Genomic DNA, 22127 nt, shown 5'->3' on the forward strand with positions numbered 1-22127 from the left:
GCATCTTTCAGCCTGATGGATGATGATGAGGATGAGGATGGTTCAGCTGGCCAGACTAAGTAAGTAACCACTAACTACTAGTTTAGTTAGTTCTCTTAATAGCAGGAGCTGATAAGAATCCTGTCCAGGGTCTGGAGAAGAATACCACCAATCACTCCTCAGGATTATCTCCATCTCCAATAGTTCCCCTATGCTTGCTTATTTGGGTCATTTTTCTTTTCTTTTTCTCCCACCCACAAGGCGTTCGTTCGGTTCAGCAGATGAACGGCGTTCTCAGCTTTCCTTCTTTTTTTTCCCCATTTCTCCAGGGTGGACCCCCGACGGCGATCCACCCGCCGAACAACAAACTAGTAATGGTTTGACTTAGACTAACTATCTACTAACTTACTTCTCGAGATGGTTCTCACATTGTGGCTCAGCCAGCTTATGGTCGTTGCGATCGGGCGAAGACGCCGTCCTCGGGCTTGGAGGGGAGAAGTGGCGACCTGTTCGTGCGGGCTTCGGGGACCTTAACCAAAGAAGCCTCTCATCTCGGGTCCCAAAGTGTGTGGCAGCGAAAGCAACACGAGAGTCTCGGAGATGTCACCCACATTTCCTCCCACATGGCAGTGATTCTTTTACTATGGATGCAATGTGCTGGAGACTAGCTGCGTCTCGCTGTCCCTCCCCTTGTGACCGGACCGGGGTTCGGTTGCAGTGGTCTGTGAGTCGTTTATTTACTTCGCCTGTCCCTCCTCTTTCTTATCTTTTCTGGTTCTTATTCTGCTCTACAGTTTTGCTACTACTAGGCGCTATTTCTGACTACTATCTCAGAACAGCTAGGCATGATCAAAAGTGTGACAGTGTGAAGCCTTCCACTATTCTTTCCCTTATTTGAGACTTTCTTATACTTCAAGCTTTTGCCCACCATCAGCTACAATACTATAGACCTTAATCTTTCCTTTCAGACCACAGAAAATGGATGACCTCGCATCTAAACTCGATGGCTCCGACCTTGAGCGCAATGAAGCCCCCAGCTACTTCAAGAACAACACCGTCAACAACTTTTCCTGGCGCGATCTCACCGTCACCGTCAAGGACCGCCATACCAAACAGCCCCGGAACCTAATCGATGGAATTAGCGGGTCAGTCCAGCAAGGTTGGTGGTTACTTCCCGGAACTCTATGTACCCATCCCGAACGAACTCCTGATTAACTCTACCAATGAAACAGGCGAACTAGTCGCTCTGATGGGTCCCTCAGGATGCGGCAAGACTACTCTACTCAACGTTTTGGCTCGTCGTGCAGCATCGTCGGGAGCAAAGACCACTGGAGATTGCTATATAGATGGCAAGACAGTCGATAATGCGACGTTTGGTCGGCTCACTTCTTACGTGGAGCAGGAGGATGCACTGATCGGGTCGTTGACGGTGCGCGAGACATTGAAGTTTGCCGCAGATCTCTCGTTGCCCAGGTGTGTATTAGCCTAGAGTGTGTTAATTGGCGTTGATGCTGACGAATTAGCTCGGTTACGAAACTTCAACGGAAAGAGCGCATTCACTCTCTTTTACAGGCATTTGGAATTCAGAATCAGGCATCCACTTTGGTTGGCACGCCCATTCGCAAGGGAATCAGTGGTGGTCAGAAACGGCGTGTTAGCGTGGCGAGTCAGCTCATGACGTGCCCTAAGATTCTGTTCTTGGATGAACCGACCAGCGGACTGGACTCATCGGCCAGTTTCGAGGTCATCTCCTACGTTAAGGAGATGGCGGTTGCGAACAATGTACGTGTATTCCATTCGGTGGTCTGCAATTACTAACGTCTCGCAGCTCATCATTATCGCCAGTATCCACCAGCCATCCACAACTACATTCCAGCTTTTTGATAAGCTCCTCCTCCTCTCGAGCGGGAAGACGTGCTATTTCGGTCCTGTCACAGAAGTGCCGACCTATTTCGACAGCATTGGCTATTCGCTTCCAATGAACACCAACCCGGCCGAGTTCATCCTCGATCTTGTCAGCTCCGACTTTGCAGGCAGCACACACGCCATGTCTAAGGATCAGGTCCAGCGGATCCACACAAGCTGGTCGGAGTCCTCCAGCGCCGCAGCGCTAACAGAGCAGGTCTCTCAGCGGAGCACGATATCCGAGAAGCAATCGACGAAACTCGATATGGACGAGCTAAGTCGCCCAGGCATTCTCAGCATCACTCTTACTCTCTTGCACCGCTCCTTCATCAAGAGTTACCGTGATGTCGTGGCATACGGCATCCGTATTGTTATGTACCTGGGTGCGTATATCAACCATCTCCAACGAGGCAGAGACAAAACTGACCGATCCATTAGGGCTGGCAATTATGATGGGAACCGTCTGGCTGCGTCTGCACACCGAACAGAGCTACATCCAGCCCTTTATCAACGCTATCGTAAGCCCGCTCCCACTGACCCAACCCTCCAACTAGAACAACAAAACTAATGCTTCCATCTCCACCAGTTCTTCGGCTCCGCATTCATGAGCTTCATGGCCGTAGCCTACGTCCCCGCCTTCATCGAAGATCGCATGACATTCGTCAAAGAACGCGCCAACGGTCTCTACGGCGCCCTCCCCTTCATCGTTTCCAACTTTATTATCGGTCTCCCGTTCCTCTGTACATCCCCTATCCCTTCCCTTCCCTCCAATCCACCCCACTGACAAATACAGTCCTAATCTCCCTCCTCTTCTCCATAATCTCTTACTGGCTCTCCAACTTCAACCCCACCGCAACCTCCTTCTTCACCTGGGTAATGTGGCTCTTCCTGGACCTCGTCGCCGCCGAGTCCCTCGTCGTCTTCATGACCTCCATCTTCCCCAACTTCGTCATCTCCCTCGCCCTCGTCGCTTTTGCCAACGGCCTCTGGATGAGCGTCGGCGGGTTCCTCGTCACCCCTAAGATCCTTAACCCGTTCTGGAAATATGTTTTCCACTACATTGATTACCAGGTACACACCCCTTCATCCAATCCACCCAAACGCAAAACACATACTAACCCAATAATAATGGTATAATAGGCATACGTCTTCCAAGGCATGATGGTCAACGAATTCCAACATAGAATCTACTCCTGCGGTGACTCCTGCCAATGCATGTACCAGACGGATTTGGCATCCGAGTGCAAGATTCGTGGAACGGGCGTACTTCAGGAATACGGGTATGCTACGGGTAGGACGGGGAAGTGGGTGGGCATTCTGGTGGGGATAATTGCTGTGTATAGGCTTTTTGCGTATTTTGCGTTGGTGCTGAGGAGGACTTGACCCATCTATAATATGATACTACCGTGTAAGGGTTGGGGTTGGGATATTGGGTACTGGATTAATTGCTTGATTACAATTATTAGATCAAGATGAGATTTTTGAAAGAGTAGGGTTGGTGTCTGGTGACTACTTAATTTATTTGTGTTTGGGTGATAGGTGATATTTGAATGGAAGGGTTAGAGCATAGAACTAGTCTTAGAATAAGATAGGATCAGTGGATGGCGGTGAAACATATACTCTATATGCTACATATGGAAAGGAAAAGGTTTACACTGCTGATCTATAAGGATGGTATGTTTGTTTTCATTGTAATTTTCGCTAGGGGTAATCGATGATGGGTAAAGGTAAAACATCAAGGGTATTGAAACAATCGCTAGAACTGGAAACAGAAAAAAACAAAACAAGGTAGTATGGAGACATCGTCGCTAGGAACAAAGATCATTCCATGGCTCCGTCACCAATGGATTGTTGAACAATACGGAGATCAGCAGCAGGGGGAATCATCAAAGGTGGTCAAACAGAGGTAGGTATCCATGAAGATAACACACAAGGTACAAGGTGGATGAAAGGGGGGTAACGGCACCCAACTACGCGAAGGAAAAGAAGTAACTCAAGGGGAATTGGGGTAAGATAAGAAAAACCAGGACAAGGAAATACATCGAATCACATAACCGGGTATACCTTCTTCCTCTGCCACGGCTCATGTCATGACGAGCATACGGCAGATAGAACAGGCGGGCCATCCGAAAGGAATAATACAAACGCTCCCAGACATCAAAATCGCAACATGAATACCAGACACAGGACATGATGGGGCATCAACATGACATCAAACATAAGACATAACATCAGACATAAACAAAGGTCATGCAGGTCATCAGAATCATACAATCATGTCGCCATGATGGACGTGATCGGTGAAACCCGCCTCTCTTCTTTATAACACCCGAGACCAAAAACCAAGTCGTAAACCATACCAATGCAATAAATAGCCTCCCATGGCAAAGCAGAGCTCTTTTTTCCCAAAACGAACCTTCCAACTTTTTCAAGAACCAGGGCAGAACGGACCAGTTGTCCATTTGGTATTGTGATGGTTCAGAGGTCCGCCGCATAATGATCGCCCAATTAAAGACAGAAGAACTTTTAGCAAACAGTGCTCCTTGCTCCGAAAGTCTAACCGATGAAGTGCGTGAGGTGCAAGAGACAAAACATGGATCAGAAGAAATACTAGGACAGGTAGAGAGCGATATCCCCAGGTCATCATGGTCGTCAAGCACAACTAGTATCGACCGCCGTAGGTCGATCGACTAGAGCGTCGACTGGCACGATCTGACTTGCGATCACTCCGTACCCGCCGGGCATCTTCAATTTCCCTCACCCGCCGGGCATCTTCAATCTCCCTCACCCGCCGGGAATCTTCGATCTCCCTTACCCGTCGGGCATCTTCGAGTTCCCTTCGACTATGAGCCACGCTGCCAGTGTACTCCGATCCATTGGTCAAATACTTTTTCGGTCGCTGCTTGCCTTCGATGTTTAGCTCGACCGCCCCAGTTTCGCCTGTCCGGACACTGATCTTCTTTCCACCATCCTGAGGGAAACTCATCGTGACCCCGTTTAGCGTCATGACGATGTTGTTGTCCTCTTCCGGCTTGGACCCAGCGTTACTACCGCTCTGCGTGCGGGCATCGCTGCCACGGCTGCTGCGACTCTTCTGGCTGCCACTGTCGCTCTCGGCGCGCTGGGAGGACTTGGCCTTGAAGAGAGCATCTGCCGTCAACGGCACGGGTGGTGCCGGAGGCACTGGTGGCTTCGCTGTGCGGGTAGCTTGGTACTCCTCCGCCTCGCGATGCTTCTCATCCATCTCATCATCCTCTTCCTCGTCCTCGTCGTCGTCTTCATCGTCATCATCGGGGAAGTCGTAGATAGTTGGCTGACGGCGACGAGAGTTCTCCACGGCAATCCGCGAGGGTCTAGCAGATTCGTGATATGCTGTAGGGCGCCGGTAGCTGCGGCTTCGCGCCGGCACGACCGTCTCCCGGGAGGAGCGGCGGTAGCCGTAGCCGTCAGGCAAAGCATCCTTCATATCAGCCATATCAAAGGACCGAGCAGAGTGCCGATCGGACGTGACGGAGGGTGCCGATACATTTTTACGCGGCTCTGGGCGTTTCTGGATGATCTGCGGGGTGTTCTTGTGCTTGAGCGGTGGCCGGCGATAGTAGTCCTCGTCGCGATCATGGGAAGAATGAGAGGGAAGGCGGGGTCGAGGCTCCCGAGGCGGTGGTGGCGGCGCAGGAGGGGCAGCATCCAAAGGCTCGTCGTCATCGAAAGCAGCTGAGGCAGAGTCGTAATCAACCACAGGCGCACCATAAACAGACGGGCGCCGCCCCCGCCCATCCCGCGTGCTGGAAACCGATCGCTCCTGCCGATGCTCGGAAGGGGCACCGTAGTCGGACATGCCGCTGTAATAGGGCGACTGTTGCGAGTAATGCGAGGGCGCATACGAGGAGGGGTTGTAGGCGTACGCTGACGAGGACGGCGGGGGCCCATGTTCGTAGCGGCTCATGCTGGAGGGTTGGTACACCATCTGTCCCATTCCAGGCAGCATGCCATGGAAGCTCACCGGTCGGTTGTTGGGATGGTAGATGGGACCCCCGCCACGGGCGGAGGGGCGGCTGGAGCGGGACACATGAATGTCCTGGACCGGGTTGGGAGCGTACCGGGGGTCCCCGCGTGGTGAAGGGGGAGGAGGATAGTCGTGAGCCGATGAGGGAGGCTGCGACATGTAGTAAGGATAGTCCATGGATGGTCGGCTGTCGACTGGAGTTGAAGAAGCATGGTACAAGCCCTGATCACACTCCCAGCAGGTGCCTGGGTAGTGGCGCATCTGCGAAGTCTCACGGCGACGAGGCCTTGAGGGAGACCGCTGAGCGTGGGCAGGAGCATGGCTCACGCCGTTGGGATAGGCGCCGACCTGCATTTTGTCCTCACGAGGGGGACGAACGATCCGAGGTTTGGATTGTTCTCTGCTGCTTTTGGATCGAACGCGGCCAAGGTCAGCACGTTTGACGAGGGTGGTGTCTAATTTAAGAGGGACAGGACTCTTCCGGCCCGACGGCCCAGATTGGGTGCTGTTGACAGTGGCGGCGGTACGACTAGAATAGCCGGAGTCACTTGCAACGTCGACCAGGGGGGCTGCAGGCGATCTCAAGACAGGCTTGGAGCGCTTAGAAGTGAGGTTGGCGACTTGACGAGTGTCAGGAAGGATGACATGGGCATCTTCATCATATTCCTCACAAAAGGCGGCGTGAGGGACTTTTCCAGACATGACTTCTGGAAAGGCGGCCAAGGAAAGGCCCGACCCTAAGAGGGGAAGGGGGGGAACTGTGGGTGTGGGTTTGAGTGGAAAGGGGAGACACAGACAAGACAGACAGACAGGCGAGGGAGGGGAGAGGTTGGATTGATTGGGAAAGGGCTCGACAGTGTGCAGTGTGGATGACGTGAAACGTGGTGATCCAACAGGCTTTCAGGACTCCGGGTGGCCTACAGCAGCCACCAGCTGCTGCTCATGCGAATGACTCAACGAAGACAGACTTTTTTTTACTAGTCTTTCCTCTGTCTTTTTCTTTTTGTTAATTCTTTTCTCTTTCGTCCAGTGATAATTTAGTGGTGGTGCTGGACTGCTTCACCCTCTCCCCATTCAGCCCAGTGCCAGTGTCGGGGAATCCACTTCTGCGGTAGCCTCAACAAAGCAAACGAGACCGGCAGCAGATGGGCCAGAAAATAGTCAGGAGACGGTGCGTGTCTAGATCGGGGGTCAGCGACGAAGAGTGGATTCGTGGTGAAAATAGTCGTCGTCCACAGGCTGCACAGGCTCCATCGAAGAATAATGAAAAAGCAAATAAAAAAGAAAGGGAAAAAAAAGAGAAGGCGTCGGTTATGGTTGGTTTGGCGTGAGGAGGGTCAGCGGTGGAAACGAGACCGTATCTACTAGTAGAAAGTAGTCGGGCGGAAAGAGTGGACGGCGAGAGAGGAAGATGCAGGCGTGGGTCAAACCAAGTCAACCAACGGAGGAACGAAGCAGAAGAAGGGGAAAAAACGAGACAGAAGGAGGAGCGCGCGCGCCTGCAGTTGTAGTCTGGCAGACGGTGAGTGGAGGATGACCGGCAGAAAATGTCCACGGGCTGCAAGTCTCAATGCAGTCGGGCAGCGTGTAACCGAATAGACGGTTGGCGGGAAATTTTATTCAGTTTCTGGTTTGATTATATTTATCTTCTTTTTGTATCGTAAAATGGTTGGTATTTTGTTGTGGCGGTGGTGGTGGTAAAATGATAAGGTTGGTTTGTATGGTTTCAAACAGTAGTAGTAGAGTTTCTGTGGTCCCGTCGGGGCCTGACGAAGAGGGGGAGGGGAAAGAAAAAAAAATAGTGGATGTAGAAGGGAAAGAGAAGAGTGGATAACCGAGTGAATGGATGGAGGGGAAAAGAGAAGAGACCAGACAGAAGTGGGGTTGGAAGATGAACGGACTGCTTTTTGACTTGTGCTAAGAGTAATAATGGTGGGGATGGATTGGAGAGGAATGCCCGACAGAGAGTACAGAGTAGTAGATTGAATGGATGGATATAGCCTTTTTAATGAGTAAATCTGTCAGTCAGTCAGTCAGTCAGTCATCGTCGTCGGTCAGCTTTCATCCCATCATCCTTGGACCGGATCGGAACGAATCTCACGATGTGTCCCTACTCCGTTGTAGACTGGGAATCTAGATAAATTAAGAAAAGAAAAAAGTTGAAAGGGATCCATAATACTCTTGATTGTGTGGAAAACCAACAGACCCCGGATCGAATCAGATCCGAGGACGGATGCAAGGCGGAATTACCAGAATTCCAGATCGGATTCATTGAACTTGAAAAGTAAGAAAAGTAAGAAATGAAAGGAATGGAATACCACCACGCGCCAATCAAAGTTATCATCGTGACTCAACGCGAATATTCACCAGTTACTAGTACTTAACTATCTACCTACTACTACTACACCCAAGAGGATAATTTCCACTATGCTTTGAACCATACAAGTATTGACACCGTAACTGCACACGGAACATACTCTTCATCTTCAAACATCCCTGCTCTGTTGCTTTCCCTTCCATTCTCCCGAACCGTCTTGTTCTGCCTTTATGGACACTTCCCTGCTAGTGAGTGTTCATTTCCACCGTCCGGGTCTGTCAGCAACCGCATCGCGCCTCATCTCCATCCGAGGCATTCCTGGTTGGAAAAGAAGAAAGAGAGTCGGAACGATTCAAGTCGCAAGGAGGTGGGGATGCCACCCTGACTGGCTGCCGGTCGATGCCTGATCTGCCGCTAACTCACCCGGTATTACCGTTCGTTACCGTCCGTCAGGACTCTCTCCCGCGTTTACAATGAATAGAAGGCACCATGGCGGATTATCACCAGCGCGAGTAGTATAGCAAGGAAACACCCGGGTTGAATAATAAGGATGACTCGAGATGTAAACACAGTTTCTACCACCCACGAACCTTACATACGTCACACATGCTGGGGTCTGCTTCAGCAGGATCTTATATTTGGCCTGTCGACAGGGAACTCACCTGCAGATGCAAGGTCGGGATCAATTTCATCCATTGGCGTATCAGCGCCATAAGCACGGTCAATCAACCGCTCCATGACAGAGGTGGATTTGATCTATCCAAATGTCGAGGAATTGATGTCTGGAGTATACTTCGTTCCCACTCCCACGGGTATTCAACCCTGGTACCTACGCTGTAGCCTTTTATTCCGAGCGCGTGGCAGTTATTCCCCGGATACACCACTTCCCAGGGATCCTTATCGCCATCACATACCAATATTTTTTGATATTGCCGGCGAAGCTATCAATATGATAACTTGCCAGCACTATAACTTCGGACTCCTTCAAAAGTGTGTGCGCAATGCTTGTTACTATCGAGTCGGTTCGTCAGTTGCGTCCCAAGTCCCTGGTCAGATGAGGAAAGACAACCAACCCCGAAACCCCCAGCCTCAAATGTCGAATCGATCAGATACGTCACATGCTTCATTCCCTGCCTCCAAGTGCATGCATAGTAAGACTTGCAATGTATCTGAAGAGATGGAAAGCGGGTATGCATGGCGGTTTATTGTACAAGGTATCCCCGTCGGTACTCAGCCATGACAGAGTGGCACAGTGACACAGTAATGAACCAAGGCATATTGTCAAAGAGATTGTCTTTCTCTTCTAGTCTAGAAAGCTAGATTAGCTGGCATCTTGGTGCAACGTCCGTTGTGAGTCTGTCAACATTCTCATGGCGGCGTCGCACCAGGACTGCTTAGCAACTGGCCGGAATCATCCTGCCTCGTGATGGACAACGATCCGCGCCTTCCAACAGGGTACTATACAGTGTAGCACGAAGTCTTATCCACGGTGGCTTTGAGGACCTTACTCTCGGGATATCATCGAACGTTCATTCTCTCTCAAGTTCCAACCTAACCACTAGTGCGTCATCTCAAAATGCCAGAAAGGCACTGGCCATAAACTACGTATCGGCCATAACGCCAGGGGAAGTGGAAATAAAACCGCTAGGCTCCCCCACCAAATAAGCCGGGGCTCCATCGGAGGAACCCTGGGTCTGAGCGGAACCGAACCACGGACCAGGCTTGACTGCCACTACAACTTACAAGACTAGCAGGTTGATGTATGATGATGGTGTTGGTGATGGTGAGGATGGATGGGGAACTTCCTCAACCATTACCCAAATCTGTCATTTCCCATTCCGTGTGATCAGCGCTGAGCCGGAAACATCGTCATGGGTCTGCAATAATCAAATAAGATATGATCCATGCTCTGTCCGAGACAATTCCGTCTTGTTGGCTGCCCAAAAGTCCTAGACGCTGGCAGGAACCCCGTTGCGGCCCAATAACGACTGCGGCCTCCACTGCGGCGCTTCTTGCCGTCCGCCTCTGCAGGTGAAAATCTCTCAACCGGAGGGGCAAAAGTAAAAAAAAAAAAAGTTTTACCGTCCAGATTTTGCGATGTCAAATTGGAAAACAGGTTCATGCGAACTTGATCGGTGTCACTCAGGTAAATCCATTCAAATGTTATTACTCTAACTTGTCCTGCGCGAAATAAAAATTTATAGAGAAAGCTTTTGCTCCAACCTTTTGCAGATTGAACTTCCCATGACATAAAGAAGTGGTCATCTACTCTAGAATGCTCTTCTACCCCACTTACCGGCATCGTCTAGCTGACTGATATCTTGATCCTCCATCCTGGTGGAGTTTCCGGTGAGCAAACGGCATGGAAGATGGAGTCGAAGCACGCTAGAAAATGGGTTCCCGACAACACTGTCCGCTAGCAAACAATTTGCATCGCAGTTCTCTGCTCCGGCTTGTTATAGTCCTGACAGGTAACTGCGAATGACAGGCATAGACGAACCTGTGATAATCCATCACTCCCGTCACTCCTCCAAGGTCTTCCGGTCTCGGATGAGTTGGATGCCATGTCTGTGGCAATGTTGGTCAATGGATCAATCAACCTAGTTCTTGCTGCTTCTCAACAAGCTTCTTCGGGCACTGATATTACATTAACCTCATGACAAGGGGTTTAGAAATCACAGATCCCGTGAGTCATATAGAGAGAACACTCGTGTTTTTACACGTCTGGCTACAGAGAGAGGTTGCCTATCCACAGCGCAATTAGTATGCATCTATACGGATACTGTTGGCATCGATCAGACTGAGAAGGACAATAAAGGCGACATCTGGAATTTGAAATCAGACGACCTCCCTGTCCCTGCTCAGCTGAGGCTGAGTGAGGCATAACTCTAAACGTGGTTTCTGCGTCATACTAGCTTACCAGGATTACATCTATTGTCATTGGCTCAAATAAATGAGCCACGGACTCAAATCTACCGCTTCATGTCAAACTATCGGGTAAATATTAGTTTCGTCCTCATTCCCGAGTACCTAAAATGCAATTAAAACATAGCATCTCGGGTTATCACTGTCCACTCAGCCCACGATCACATCGGTATATCCCTCAATCTTCCCGTCTTTCATCTCCATCATCCGGACGTTGATGCCCAATACTCGTGACTCATTTCCTGGATGAGACTAATTCCATTCCCTGGGGCTGTTAGTGTTATCCACAGCCAACCACCCGTCGATCCCAGTGTTCCGGCTTTATTTGTACTATCTTTACTCTAGGCTAATCTCAAGGGTCCCCCGCTGTCAACTCGCCGGATTCATTGTTGCCTCCCGCCCCCTGCTTGTTGAGCTCCGTAAACTTCCAGTGAAGAAGATTGGCTGAAACCTAAGACTGTCATCGGGAATAACCGCAAGCATCGTAATTGGACTCGTACGCACTGTCGATCCGGTCCCTCTAAGCTCAAGGACTGTCCACCTGTAGAGTTATACTTTCAGATGGTGATCCTGATAAGATAGGGCTGCTGAGTAAGCGAGTTGCCGGGGCCACGCCAGACACCCAAACAAACCAGCGTCATCCCCAGCCTCGCCATTTACTCCAACCTCCTCATTTTCGGCGGCTGTTCGTCCATTCTGCTCGCTGAGTGTCTTCAATTCTGCCCTTCTCCGTCCCTGACGGAGCTGGTCATCATCCCCGTTGCATAGACTAACCAATCTGTCTAGCAATACACCACATCGTGCGATCCACATTCCAACCATCTACCATCTACATAGTCCACCGACCGATCGGAATCCAGATAAGAACCATAAACTCGATCTCACACTGACAACCTCGATAAAGGTACGCATCCACATTCCAATTACACCCCATACCCGCACCATCCCACAGCCAAGCTAACCACCATCACCACCATCCAGAGTCCCGTCTAGAGCTCCAAGCTCTTGACGGCTCTCCAACTCCAACAACCATGCCTCCCATCCACCCCTCTGCCACGCTCCTCCCCGCCAGCACCCAAACCACCATCACGACCTCAGAGCAACACGACCAAAATGCCGCCCCTCACACCCACCTCTTCGGCCGCTCCAGCACAACCTGGGCCCCAGGCTCCGGCACCGTCGAACCAAGCCACATCAACATGAAAGGCCTAATGGCCCTCTTCGCCATCCTCGGCGCGGCCTTCGTCCTCGCAGCAATCTGGTTCTTCTTCTGGGCCAAAAACGGCGGATTCATCTGGCGTAAAGGCGACTGGGAAGAATACAAATCGACCGTTCTCCGCCGCAAAGGCCCCGATGGGCGCACCTTATCCAACGCCACGAAAAGCACCAAACTCGGCGGCGGCAGCGTCTACCACAAAGGCTACAGCGACGACGGCTACACCTACACCGACGAAACCGCCACCAACCTGACCGAAAAGACTGGCGTAACGGGGGCCACCTCCGCCGAGAAAGAACGCAAACGGCGGCGCAAGCTCCGCGAGAAATTCCGTCGTCGACGCAAGGACGACGAAATGACCGCGAACTGGGAAAACGAAGTCGACGAGGACGTTGCCGCGTACCGAAAGGAAAAAGCCGCCCGTGTCGGGGGCATTAATCGCGAAGGAGAGGGAACCTACTACGGCAGTGACTATGACCTTTCCAACCCAGCAAGTCATTACAACCAGAGCGAAATCAGCGGAAGTCAGGTCCGTGACTACGCTTACGATCCGGCCCCTGCCCCCGCCAAAGCGCCATCCCGGAAACAGAGCAGACGACGTGACTTCTCCTTCGTACCCGGTAGCGAGGACACCCTTAGCCAGGCACCGACCCGCGACGACCACCACGACCGCCGTCACAGCCGCGAACCCTCGGCGAGAAGACATAACCGTCGGCGTGAACGACGCAGGAATCCCCCGCCGAGTGAGTCGTCCGGATCACGGACTAGTAGTCCCCGCAAGCGGGAGAGACAGTCCGTGCGGGGCCACTACACGGAACCGTTGGATTTCTCGTCATCGGCGCCGTCGAGATCCGAGTATCAGTATTCGAATGTGGATACGGAGGATACGGGGACTAGGAGTTATCATCACCCGATTCCGGGGTTGAGTAAGGGCTATAGAAGGGAGGGAGGGCGTGGGAGGAGAAGGGATAGTTTGAGTGAGAGTGATTGATTTGTTGGTTGATTACTGCTTGCTTGGCTTGCTTGGTGAATGGATGGATGCATTGGGTTATTCGGAACGTAAATGATCTGATATGAAATTATTATGGATATGGATATGGTTTGCTATGATATGATATGATATGCAATGGATGTACATAATGCAGTGTGCTTTGGTATTTTTCTTGTTCTATTTGTTGTTTCTACTTTAAGGGTGAATATGGCAGGGAAACGATCTATGATGATACTATGGGATGGAATTTTTGATCATGGCAGTTGATTGCAGTGGAATTGACTATATGATGTTACACAAGATCTCTGGTCCTTTTGATCTTACTTGTGCCATCTACCTGGTCTTGTAAGGGCACTGTTATCCTCTAGACTAGCGGAATGTGATAATGGTACGCATTTTCAGAGCTATCCAAGTGCTGGCATATTGTCATTAAAGATAAGCCATGGCTAGCCACCAACCTATGTGCTATGCTACACTATCTAAACGAACGGAAATTGCAATATACCAATTACTCATTATCCTTGGCCAAGTCTGCTGGCTGACTGCCTTCATCTTCAGGGCCAAATCCCCGCCAGGCAGAATCATAGCGAGACATGCGACGGAGAGGTGGCCGAGTGCCAAAAGCCATGGAATTAGTTCTCTTTCGATGGTTGAAAGACCTGCAGGTCCCACGCCATATAACAGTGCTGGCTTGTTCTTGCTTTTTAGAAGGCTTGATTGTCGAACCACTAGACACCACCGCACCTGCGTCATTTGAGTGCCAGCTTCCAAGAGCCAATTGACTGATGTCTTCATCGGTCAAGCCCTGGGTACGTAAAGTTTCCCATACGGGATGGGATCTCAGACGTGCACTTTCCAGCGATGAGGTGCGAACTTGGTGAAGGATCCAGTTGTCTATAAACCTTTGCCGCTGAAAGGGCGGCCCAGTGCTATCGAAATCATCCTGATCATAGGGGGAGGACCTTTCACGAATCGTCAACTTGAACGGGTCTTTGACTAGGTCATCTGCAGAATGGATGTCATCTGCAGAACGACTGCGAATGCCGACGGAGTGAGCTGTGCGCCCTGCAAATCCTGGATCACTTTGGGCTATCTCGTCAAGGTCTGACTCGAAGTCGGCAATGTCATAGCATGGCTGTGCCTCTATCCGATCCCAAGCTTGTGAGAACCTATAAACTGGACTTACTGGACGCGTGCTTGTTTGAGAGACTGGGATTCTCTCTGCGCCAGATATGGATTCCTGCACCTCTGATGTGAAGAGATGGGGCTGTTGTTGCTGCTGCGAATCATTCTTCCTCTCAGATGTGGTCAGCGGAACCGATTGGGTATCAAAGTCTCGAGGATCAGAGCTAGAACGCGCAACCCCAGAGTCGGTCCTAACACCTTGAGGTGCCCTATTATCTACCGGGCGGAATAGGCGGCTCAGTCGGGTGGCTGAGCGAGCGAGCTCCTGTTCAAGCTCCTCCAATTCATCCTCAGACTGATAAAGCTGGTATTCCAAATCCAAATGATAGAGCGCGATCGACCGGAGTGCTGCGTAATCCTTTTCAATGAGCTGTGCAGTAGATTGGCAAGTGCAGCATGTAATAGCACTGAGATGTGCTCTGATAGAATCCCTCACAGCCGTTTCCTCTTCTCTCTGCTCCCACATCATGGCACGCAACTTGTGCACCTTGTGCCTGTCTATCGCGATCAACTTCTGCTGCTCATGGCATTCCTTCTGCGCTATATAAGCCTCTATCATATCAATATCACCAACTGGTGGTATATGGTGTCCCCAATGACATTTCCTAGGCAGGCAGTTTGCATCATCGACTGTAGTTTGCGTTATCCCGTCTTCCTTGCTGTGTGATACGAAACCTGAAATCGAGTGTACTTTCCGTAAACAATCACTGGCATTCCCTGTCAAGGCTTTCTCTGCTAAGCTCGGACGGGGTTCCGAGGCAGGTTTGAATTTGGGATCAATTGTTGTGTTCAGTGGGAAGGGAGGTGGATGGCTGGGGAAATTGCGTTTTAAAGTATTGGGACAGTCAGGTTTATCTCCAGAGGAGAAGCCAGTAGTATGGATATTCCTAGGGAGCATATCGGAAATGAGGGTAGAATGGAATTGATAGAATCTGGCGCGAGTGGTAGGGCTAAATTAGTCGATGAGCTGCAGTGGAAGCCACAGCAAGCAACATCGTGGATATCTCCTCTAAGGAACATTTCGTAGAAGGAGCGAAGCCATAAAAAAGAAAGAGCGACGGATCAGCCTGATAGACTGCTATCTGATACCTGAGCGGCGACATGGCTAAAAACTAGAAGGTACCTCAGTTTGCTGAGCCTTAGATGGCAAGAGATACTGGAGTGGACTTCGCACGAGGGAATGGAGATGCGATAGCAGCCAACAGGCTTATCGGTGGAGCGCAAGTGGAGTTCGTCCAAAATCAGAGCCTCGGAAAATCTCACCGCCCGACGGATTTTCCAGCCCGCTTGAATGAGGAAAACTTTCCAGTCGTTCACCAGCTTCCCCAGACTCCCTTCCCTTGAACTTACAGTGAAATCCGGGAATTCATATCGCCACAATGAAGCGCAAGTTGGATGCTAATGATGTTCCCTCCCCTGAAGTTGCGGAGACCAAGGAGGCCCCCGATGCGAACGAGGCCGACTTTGAAAGCCTCAACCTGGATCCGCGACTGCGCCAAGCCTTGATCAAAGAGAAGTTCACCAAGCCTACGCTGGTCCAGGCTAAGGCCATTCCACTGGCGCTCGCAGGCAAAGATATTCTTGGTGTGTATATCCCAGTGTCTATGATGGATGATAAACATACTAACAATATCAGCTCGTGCAAAGACCGGCTCCGGAAAGACCGCCGCATATGTCCTCCCTATCCTTCAGACCATTCTTCAGAAGAAAGCTGTCAGTACTCCCCGGAAATTATCGATAGACATCAAAGTGGCAAACTAATCGTATCCTGCTGCTAGGCCGACCCCTCATTGAAAGCCACTACTGGCCTCATCCTCGTCCCCACTCGAGAGCTTGCAGAACAGGTCCAAAACGTCGTCACCACATTCGCTGCTTTCTGCGGAAAGGATGTTCGCTCTGTGAACCTCACACAGAAGGTCTCCGAGGCCGTACAGCGCACTATGCTCTCCGATTACCCCGATATCGTCATCTCCACCCCCGCTCGTGTGATTGCCAACCTCGGAAACTCCTCTCTTTCGCTGGATAACCTGACGCACCTGGTTATCGACGAAGCCGACTTGGTCCTTTCGTACGGATACGATGAAGACATCAATGCGCTTTCCAAGGCGATTCCCCGTGGCGTGCAGACCTTCCTCATGAGTGCTACCCTCACCTCGGAAGTGGATACTCTGAAGGGACTGTTCTGTCGCAGCCCTGTTGTGCTGAAGTTGGAGGATAAGGAGGAGAAGGGCGCCGGTGTTAGCCAATTTGTTGTCAAGTAAGCATACTTTGTACACGACAAATGATTAAAGCGCTATACTAACTACTTCGCCCACCAGATGCGCAGAGGATGAGAAATTCCTCCTGACATACGTGATCTTCAAGCTCCAGCTCATCAAGGGCAAGGTCATCATATTTGTTGGAGACATCGACCGTTGCTACCGCCTCAAGCTTTTCCTGGAACAGTTCGGCGTCAAGAGCTGTGTTCTCAACTCCGAGTTGCCAGTGAACTCCCGAATCCACGTCGTCCAGGAATTCAACAAGGGTGTTTACGACATCATTATCGCTGCAGACGATCAGGAAGTCCTAGGATCCAAGTCGAAGAAGGCCAAGAACGCCGATGCTGATGAGGAGGAGGAAGCTGCTGGTGTTATGGGATCCAGTGACGACGAAGAGGCTGAAGACGACAAGAGCAAGTCGAATCGTCCGGACAAGCGCCGCAAGCTCACCGCGAAAGAGAAGGACTATGGTATCTCTCGTGGTATCGACTTCCAGAATGTGGCCTGTGTTTTGAACTTCGACCTCCCCACAACCGCCAAATCCTACACACACCGCATCGGGCGAACCGGCCGTGGCGGCAAGACCGGCATGGCGCTCTCGTTCGTCGTCCCAGCAGATCAGTACGGAAAGCACAAGCCCACCTCCTTCCCCACCGCTAAACACGACGAAGCCGTCCTGGCCAAGATCGTCAAACGTCAATCCAAACATGGCCACGAAGTCAAGCCCTACCACTTTGAGATGAGCCAAGTCGACGCCTTCCGCTACCGTATGACCGATGGTCTTCGCGCCATCACACGCCTTGCCGTCCAGGAAGCTCGTGCTCGTGAGATCCGTCAGGAGCTGGTCAAGAGCGAGAAACTCAAGCGCCACTTCGAAGACAACCCGGATGAGCTGCGCCAGCTCCGTCACGATGGCGAATTGCGCTCCGCACGTATCCAACCCCACCTGAAACACATCCCCGAGTACCTGATGCCGTCCAAGGGTCGCAAGGGCATCTCCAGCGAGGATGTCGGCTTCGTTGGGTTCCGGAAAAACAGCGACAACCGCATCCGTAAGGCCAGAGATAAGAACCGCGCCAAGGGCAAGGGCCGTAAGCCCTCGGGTGTTAGGAAGGTTGATCCGTTGAAGACGTTTAATAGGGGCCGGAAATAGGCGTTGCATAAGTGTGGGATCAGTGGTGGATGAATGAGGGATTATGTACATATTGTTCTTGGTTCCATGGGAAAAAGTTCATCATATTCGGTTTGGGATTGTGCGTGCATATAGAACTCCAATTCCAATAATTGCATGTAAAATTTGAGATCAGGAAATCTGCCACTTGTATTTCATTCCAAAGCTGTATTCTTACATCATCTGATGTAAGTTCTATTTCGATGCACTTGGTTATCTACCAGTACCTAACATGTCCATAACACCTTACCCCCCACAGCATCAACATCATATACTAAGCTATGGGTACTATATCTTAACTGTGCAATCCACACACACATCTACCACCTCCTAACCAACTATCAATATATACGCATACCTCAATGACCAACCACCCCATCAAGGCAAAACCCCCACCCACTCCTTCCCAAATAACTTCTTCAACCCATCCTCCTCAATCCCCTCCAACCCAAAAGAAAACTGCACCCACTTGCCCTTTCCCTCCCTCCTCAGCTTCAAAACCCATTGCTGCACCTCCTTCGCAGCCTGCACCGTTTCCCGGAACCGCTCTAGCTCCTTCCCCCTCCGATACTTAATCCGCTCGACCTCCACATCCCACGGTAAATCCGACGCTGGCTCCGCATCCCCTCCTCCTCCACCACCTCCTACACGGCTCGCAAGAGCGGGATGCGGCGGAGGCGCATGCGCCGAGAAAGCCAGGGAGCGGGTAGGCGACGACAAAGACGAGGAAGAGGAGCCGCTCTGGCTGACGCTATTCTCGGGGAGGAGTTCGGCGTCGTCGATATGGGGCAGCCAGCCTGGTCCGAGACGGATGTATTCAATGTCTCGCCAGGAGGTGTTCCATTCGGGACCTGAGGAGGCGTACGCGGATGAGATTGATTCGCTGTCTTGCCATTTTAGGGCTGGAATCCAGTCGCCGCAGCCTTCGAGGTCGAGCCATTTCAGGCAGTAGGTGACGCGGGACAGGCGCCGGAGGAGACCTGCTGCTTCGGCCCAGTTGTTTTCGCTGGCGGAGTAGGTGTCGGTGCCGCCGTAGGAGAAGGTTAGGGAGCGGTGGTTGGGATGGCGGATTCGGGCGTTGATGGCGTTGGGCGTGACGGTGGGTATAGGCCAGTGGGCGAGGGAGAGGTGGGTGATGGTCGAGAGGCGGGAGAGGAGGCTTATAAGGGAGTTCCAGTTGACGGTGCCGGGTTTGGGGTGTGCGAGGGAGAGGTAGCGGAGGTTTGAGAAGCGGAGAGTTGGGGATGGCGTGTGAGGGATAGTGGTGGGATTGCTTGCTGTTGGAGTGATCGTGTTGCCCTCTTCTTCGGCTATCTCGTATTCCTCTTCCCAGGAGGAGGGGACAGTTTCTTTGGGCTTGCGCTGCACGGGATTTTGCTTCTCGGTGATGAGAAGCTCGCTGGAGAGTTGTTTCAAGCTTAGCCATCGGCCGATGGCACTGCTTAGGTCTAGACGGGTGACTTCGGACTCGCTTTCTTGATGTATATCAGGGTCATCGGTAGCGCGGGATTTCTCGAATAGAGGTCGCAGACCGCGCATAAGCCCGCCCAGCGGTCGATCCTTGGCATATACAGCGATGTAGCTGAGGAGGCGCACTTTGAGATGGTTTGGAAGAGCTCCTAGGAACGGTCCGTCATACTCAACATGCCATTCCCAGTATGTGGCCATCGATCTGAGCACCGTTTCGACAAGACTGCCCTTGGGAGGGAAGGTCGTGCCGGGTAGACGCTCTAGCCGGTAGATGACCCTTTCTTTCTCTGCAGCAGCAATATCAACGTCTTCTTCCTCCGCATCATCCCGGCTGCCCAGGAGCCAGCTCTCTGGTGGTGGGGGTCCTGCAGTCCGTCGCAAGCGCAGCGAGCCAACAACCCCGACACGACGCGCCCCCGGGCGGGGGCGGGGAGGCGGGGTTTCCGGTAGTTCAAGAAGATTCCGTAGAGAGGGATGTACAGATCGAGGAGCGACAAATCTAAAGGGGCTTTCGGGCCCATTGGAGACCTGCGTGCGGCGGAGGTGGTGAATCAGGTCGTTAACGGAGGGTTGCTCCGCGGAAGAGGACGAAGCGTGGGACGAACGGAGACGATCATGGTGGTCGTGTCGCGGGCCGGAGGAAGCAAGCGTATGGTGAGCAGTGCTGGCTGGTTTCGCAAAGGCGGTCTTCTTGTGCTTTTTGGGCATAGGGATGGGAGGAAAGTAGTAGACTCAAGGGGAGGTTTCAATGTGGCAGAAGTGGGATGAGGCCGATCGGCGGAGCTCCTCCCCATCTTATCGTTCGCCGCAGCTGGTTTCGCCCCTTCGGTTTAGTAAGGCTGAGCCACGATTTAACCAACTAGTTGGTTAGTTCAGTAAATAGCTTGCTATGAGTGAGAATGAGTCATTGGTCAATTCATGCTAGCTTGCCGTAAAGCCAGGCTGAGTCTTCTTAAGTCGACAGGCTGCGGTAGAGAAGACAAGGAATAGCGTGCGATGTCGCTTGTGCCCATATTTTATTTCTATGCAAGGTTCTATTGTACAGTTGTTTTTTGCTTCGCAGTAATGCACATCGTCAAATATCGCGGACCCATGAATCATCGTCCATCTTACCCTCGCGCTTAGGGCCCTCTTGCATCCATGTCTCCACTAGACCTTCCTTCGGGTCTTCGTCCGACAATCCTCTCGTCCGTCGGACATCGAGGACGAGATCCCGGACCTTCTTAGTAACCTCTTTTCGCAGCTCAACTGCTTCAGGGTCATATAGGAGCTGGTCGTTTAGCACTCCAAACGGCAGATCGCGAGTCTCAGGGGCTACGCGTTCGGCCTTGGCCTTGATCTTCTGCCACCGTCTTCTGTATTCCCCAAAAACCGCCTCTCTATCCACTTTCTGTCCGAAAGTGACGCTGACCTCCTTTCCGACACGAGGGAGGAACCGTGGGAATTCGCGGCTTTCGTGCATAACCTGGTCGAAGCCCTCAAGCCAGATCGGCACCACATCCGGGCATTCGCTAGCCTCAAGGATCAGTCGTGCCACACCCCATTTGAAGTAGCGCATAGTCTTGTTCGGCGCTTGGTGGATTTTTCCCTCCGGGAATATATGGAACCAGGAATACGAGTTGCAGGCGTAAGAAGACGGCGATAAATGAGAGTCATGCCCGTCGGTGGTGTAGGCTGTGGGGAGATCGGAAAACGGATCCACGCAGACATTTTGTAGACTCCACGATTGACGTTCGGGGACAGCGAGATGAGGGTCAGCGGGGAATGGTCCCTTCGACAGGAGTCGGATCGCCTGGGTGACGACGGGCTGGGCGAGGCCACCATATTGCGAATGGGCCGACCGATGTGTCGGCAGGACTTGGCCCATGGTGAAGAAAAGGGCTAACGGCCTATACACCAGTCCGGTCAGTCAGCAACAAATCATTTCAAATCTGAACAAGGCAAAGAGGACTGCCATACCTAGTCTGATAACAAATGTCATGGCTTCCAAACCCCCATCGTTTATTCCAATTCGCAAGTCCGAAGTTATATCGCATCGGTAGATATCCCCACATGATCGGATCATCCATCCTGCTCAATTAAAGCGGCCATGGTCAGCGTTCTCTGACGTCGGAGTTGAACGGGTCGCCTCAGCTTTCGAGACGCAATGTAGGCACGTACACGCTGGTATGGTTCGAAACTGATAAGTCAAAACAATTAGCCGATACATAATCTTTCAGGTACAGTGATCCAAGAGGGAAAAGACTAGACAGCATACCTGTGAGCAAGCCTCTCGTTCTCTGCGAGGGATCACTCCTCGAGTCGAGGAGCTCGAGAAATTGATCCAATCCATTTGCTTGTGGCCGACTGCAGAGGTACAGAAAAGAGCGGCATAATGCTGCAACTCCGAAGATGGTGGTGGAGGACAATGCCCTCCAGGGAAGCGAAGGCGCATCGGCCGTTGCGCCGCCAGAGTCCGTAGAGCGCGACATTGTTCACTCAGCCCGCTCTAACCGAGATCCATCCAAGCAGTAACAGGGAGAAAGGCAAGCAATATAATGCAGCGTAGCGGCAGGCGGAAAGTGAGGAGAGGAGGAGGGGGGAACAACCCCGGATCGACGGCGTGAAAGCAGGTGGCATCTTCATTGGCCTCGCAGAAATTCGGGGAAGGAAATCAATTGTTGGCCCGCGGAGGTTCGCCGTGCACGGACCTCCCCAAACCTCC

General features: G+C 51.8%; 8 protein-coding genes across 8 annotated transcripts; 4 read left to right on the forward strand and 4 right to left on the reverse strand.

Moving 5' to 3' along the window:
* Positions 1-752: 752 nt before the first annotated feature.
* Positions 753-3487, forward strand: BO88DRAFT_400415 (putative ABC transporter). Its single transcript, XM_025705564.1, has 8 exons — positions 753-1138; positions 1212-1452; positions 1503-1761; positions 1808-2267; positions 2323-2402; positions 2471-2624; positions 2678-2955; positions 3025-3487. The coding sequence occupies exons 1-8, from the start codon at positions 958-960 to the stop codon at positions 3265-3267; spliced, it is 1896 nt and encodes a 631-aa protein (XP_025568532.1). The 5' UTR covers positions 753-957; the 3' UTR covers positions 3268-3487.
* A 976-nt stretch (positions 3488-4463) lies between these two features.
* On the reverse strand, positions 4464-6814 carry BO88DRAFT_21183 (uncharacterized protein). The gene has a single exon (XM_025701937.1). The coding sequence runs from the start codon at positions 6590-6592 to the stop codon at positions 4547-4549; it is 2046 nt and encodes a 681-aa protein (XP_025568533.1). The 5' UTR covers positions 6593-6814; the 3' UTR covers positions 4464-4546.
* A 1998-nt stretch (positions 6815-8812) lies between these two features.
* On the forward strand, positions 8813-9750 carry BO88DRAFT_21256 (uncharacterized protein). Its single transcript, XM_025701944.1, has one exon. It carries the CDS (start codon positions 8944-8946, stop codon positions 9445-9447), a length of 504 nt encoding a protein of 167 aa, XP_025568534.1. The 5' UTR covers positions 8813-8943; the 3' UTR covers positions 9448-9750.
* A 2041-nt stretch (positions 9751-11791) lies between these two features.
* BO88DRAFT_400418 (uncharacterized protein) lies at positions 11792-13714 on the forward strand. Its single transcript, XM_025705565.1, has 2 exons — positions 11792-12036; positions 12114-13714. Exon 2 carries the CDS (start codon positions 12164-12166, stop codon positions 13337-13339), a length of 1176 nt encoding a protein of 391 aa, XP_025568535.1. The 5' UTR covers positions 11792-12036; positions 12114-12163; the 3' UTR covers positions 13340-13714.
* A 39-nt stretch (positions 13715-13753) lies between these two features.
* On the reverse strand, positions 13754-15715 carry BO88DRAFT_431265 (uncharacterized protein). The gene has a single exon (XM_025709290.1). The coding sequence runs from the start codon at positions 15420-15422 to the stop codon at positions 13848-13850; it is 1575 nt and encodes a 524-aa protein (XP_025568536.1). The 5' UTR covers positions 15423-15715; the 3' UTR covers positions 13754-13847.
* Positions 15716-15819: 104 nt separating this feature from the next.
* dbp9 (ATP-dependent DNA/RNA helicase) lies at positions 15820-18089 on the forward strand. Its single transcript, XM_025705566.1, has 4 exons — positions 15820-16108; positions 16161-16237; positions 16303-16781; positions 16843-18089. Exons 1-4 carry the CDS (start codon positions 15904-15906, stop codon positions 17933-17935), a joined length of 1854 nt encoding a protein of 617 aa, XP_025568537.1. The 5' UTR covers positions 15820-15903; the 3' UTR covers positions 17936-18089.
* A 242-nt stretch (positions 18090-18331) lies between these two features.
* On the reverse strand, positions 18332-21492 carry BO88DRAFT_421109 (uncharacterized protein; the record flags this gene model as incomplete). The annotated part of the gene is made up of 3 exons (XM_025708484.1): positions 18332-20119; positions 20514-21312; positions 21383-21492. The coding sequence occupies 3 exons, from the start codon at positions 21490-21492 to the stop codon at positions 18332-18334; spliced, it is 2697 nt and encodes an 898-aa protein (XP_025568538.1).
* Positions 21493-21552: 60 nt separating this feature from the next.
* On the reverse strand, positions 21553-21894 carry BO88DRAFT_448550 (uncharacterized protein; the record flags this gene model as incomplete). Its single annotated transcript, XM_025710438.1, has 2 exons — positions 21553-21602; positions 21681-21894. 2 exons carry the CDS (start codon positions 21892-21894, stop codon positions 21553-21555), a joined length of 264 nt encoding a protein of 87 aa, XP_025568539.1.
* Positions 21895-22127: the final 233 nt, after the last annotated feature.

This window comes from Aspergillus vadensis, assembly GCF_003184925.1.
Source record: "Aspergillus vadensis CBS 113365 unplaced genomic scaffold BO88scaffold_1, whole genome shotgun sequence".
In the NCBI taxonomy this organism is placed as follows: Eukaryota; Fungi; Ascomycota; class Eurotiomycetes; order Eurotiales; family Aspergillaceae; genus Aspergillus; species Aspergillus vadensis.

Bases quoted from the DNA above. Each gene is read 5' to 3' on its own strand.
- BO88DRAFT_21183 (XM_025701937.1), bottom strand. From the start codon at position 6,592: ATGTCTGGAAAAGTCCCTCACGCCGCCTTTTGTGAGGAATATGATGAA.
- dbp9 (XM_025705566.1), top strand. From the start codon at position 15,904: ATGAAGCGCAAGTTGGATGCTAATGATGTTCCCTCCCCTGAAGTTGCG. The intron at 16,109-16,160 runs GTGTGTATATCC...TAACAATATCAG, and splicing joins CGCAGGCAAAGATATTCTTG to CTCGTGCAAAGACCGGCTCC. The intron at 16,238-16,302 runs GTCAGTACTCCC...TCCTGCTGCTAG, and splicing joins CCATTCTTCAGAAGAAAGCT to GCCGACCCCTCATTGAAAGC.
- BO88DRAFT_21256 (XM_025701944.1), top strand. From the start codon at position 8,944: ATGACAGAGGTGGATTTGATCTATCCAAATGTCGAGGAATTGATGTCT.
- BO88DRAFT_400415 (XM_025705564.1), top strand. From the start codon at position 958: ATGGATGACCTCGCATCTAAACTCGATGGCTCCGACCTTGAGCGCAAT. The intron at 1,453-1,502 runs GTGTGTATTAGC...CTGACGAATTAG, and splicing joins GCAGATCTCTCGTTGCCCAG to CTCGGTTACGAAACTTCAAC. The intron at 2,403-2,470 runs GTAAGCCCGCTC...CATCTCCACCAG, and splicing joins AGCCCTTTATCAACGCTATC to TTCTTCGGCTCCGCATTCAT.
- BO88DRAFT_400418 (XM_025705565.1), top strand. From the start codon at position 12,164: ATGCCTCCCATCCACCCCTCTGCCACGCTCCTCCCCGCCAGCACCCAA.
- BO88DRAFT_431265 (XM_025709290.1), bottom strand. From the start codon at position 15,422: ATGCTCCCTAGGAATATCCATACTACTGGCTTCTCCTCTGGAGATAAA.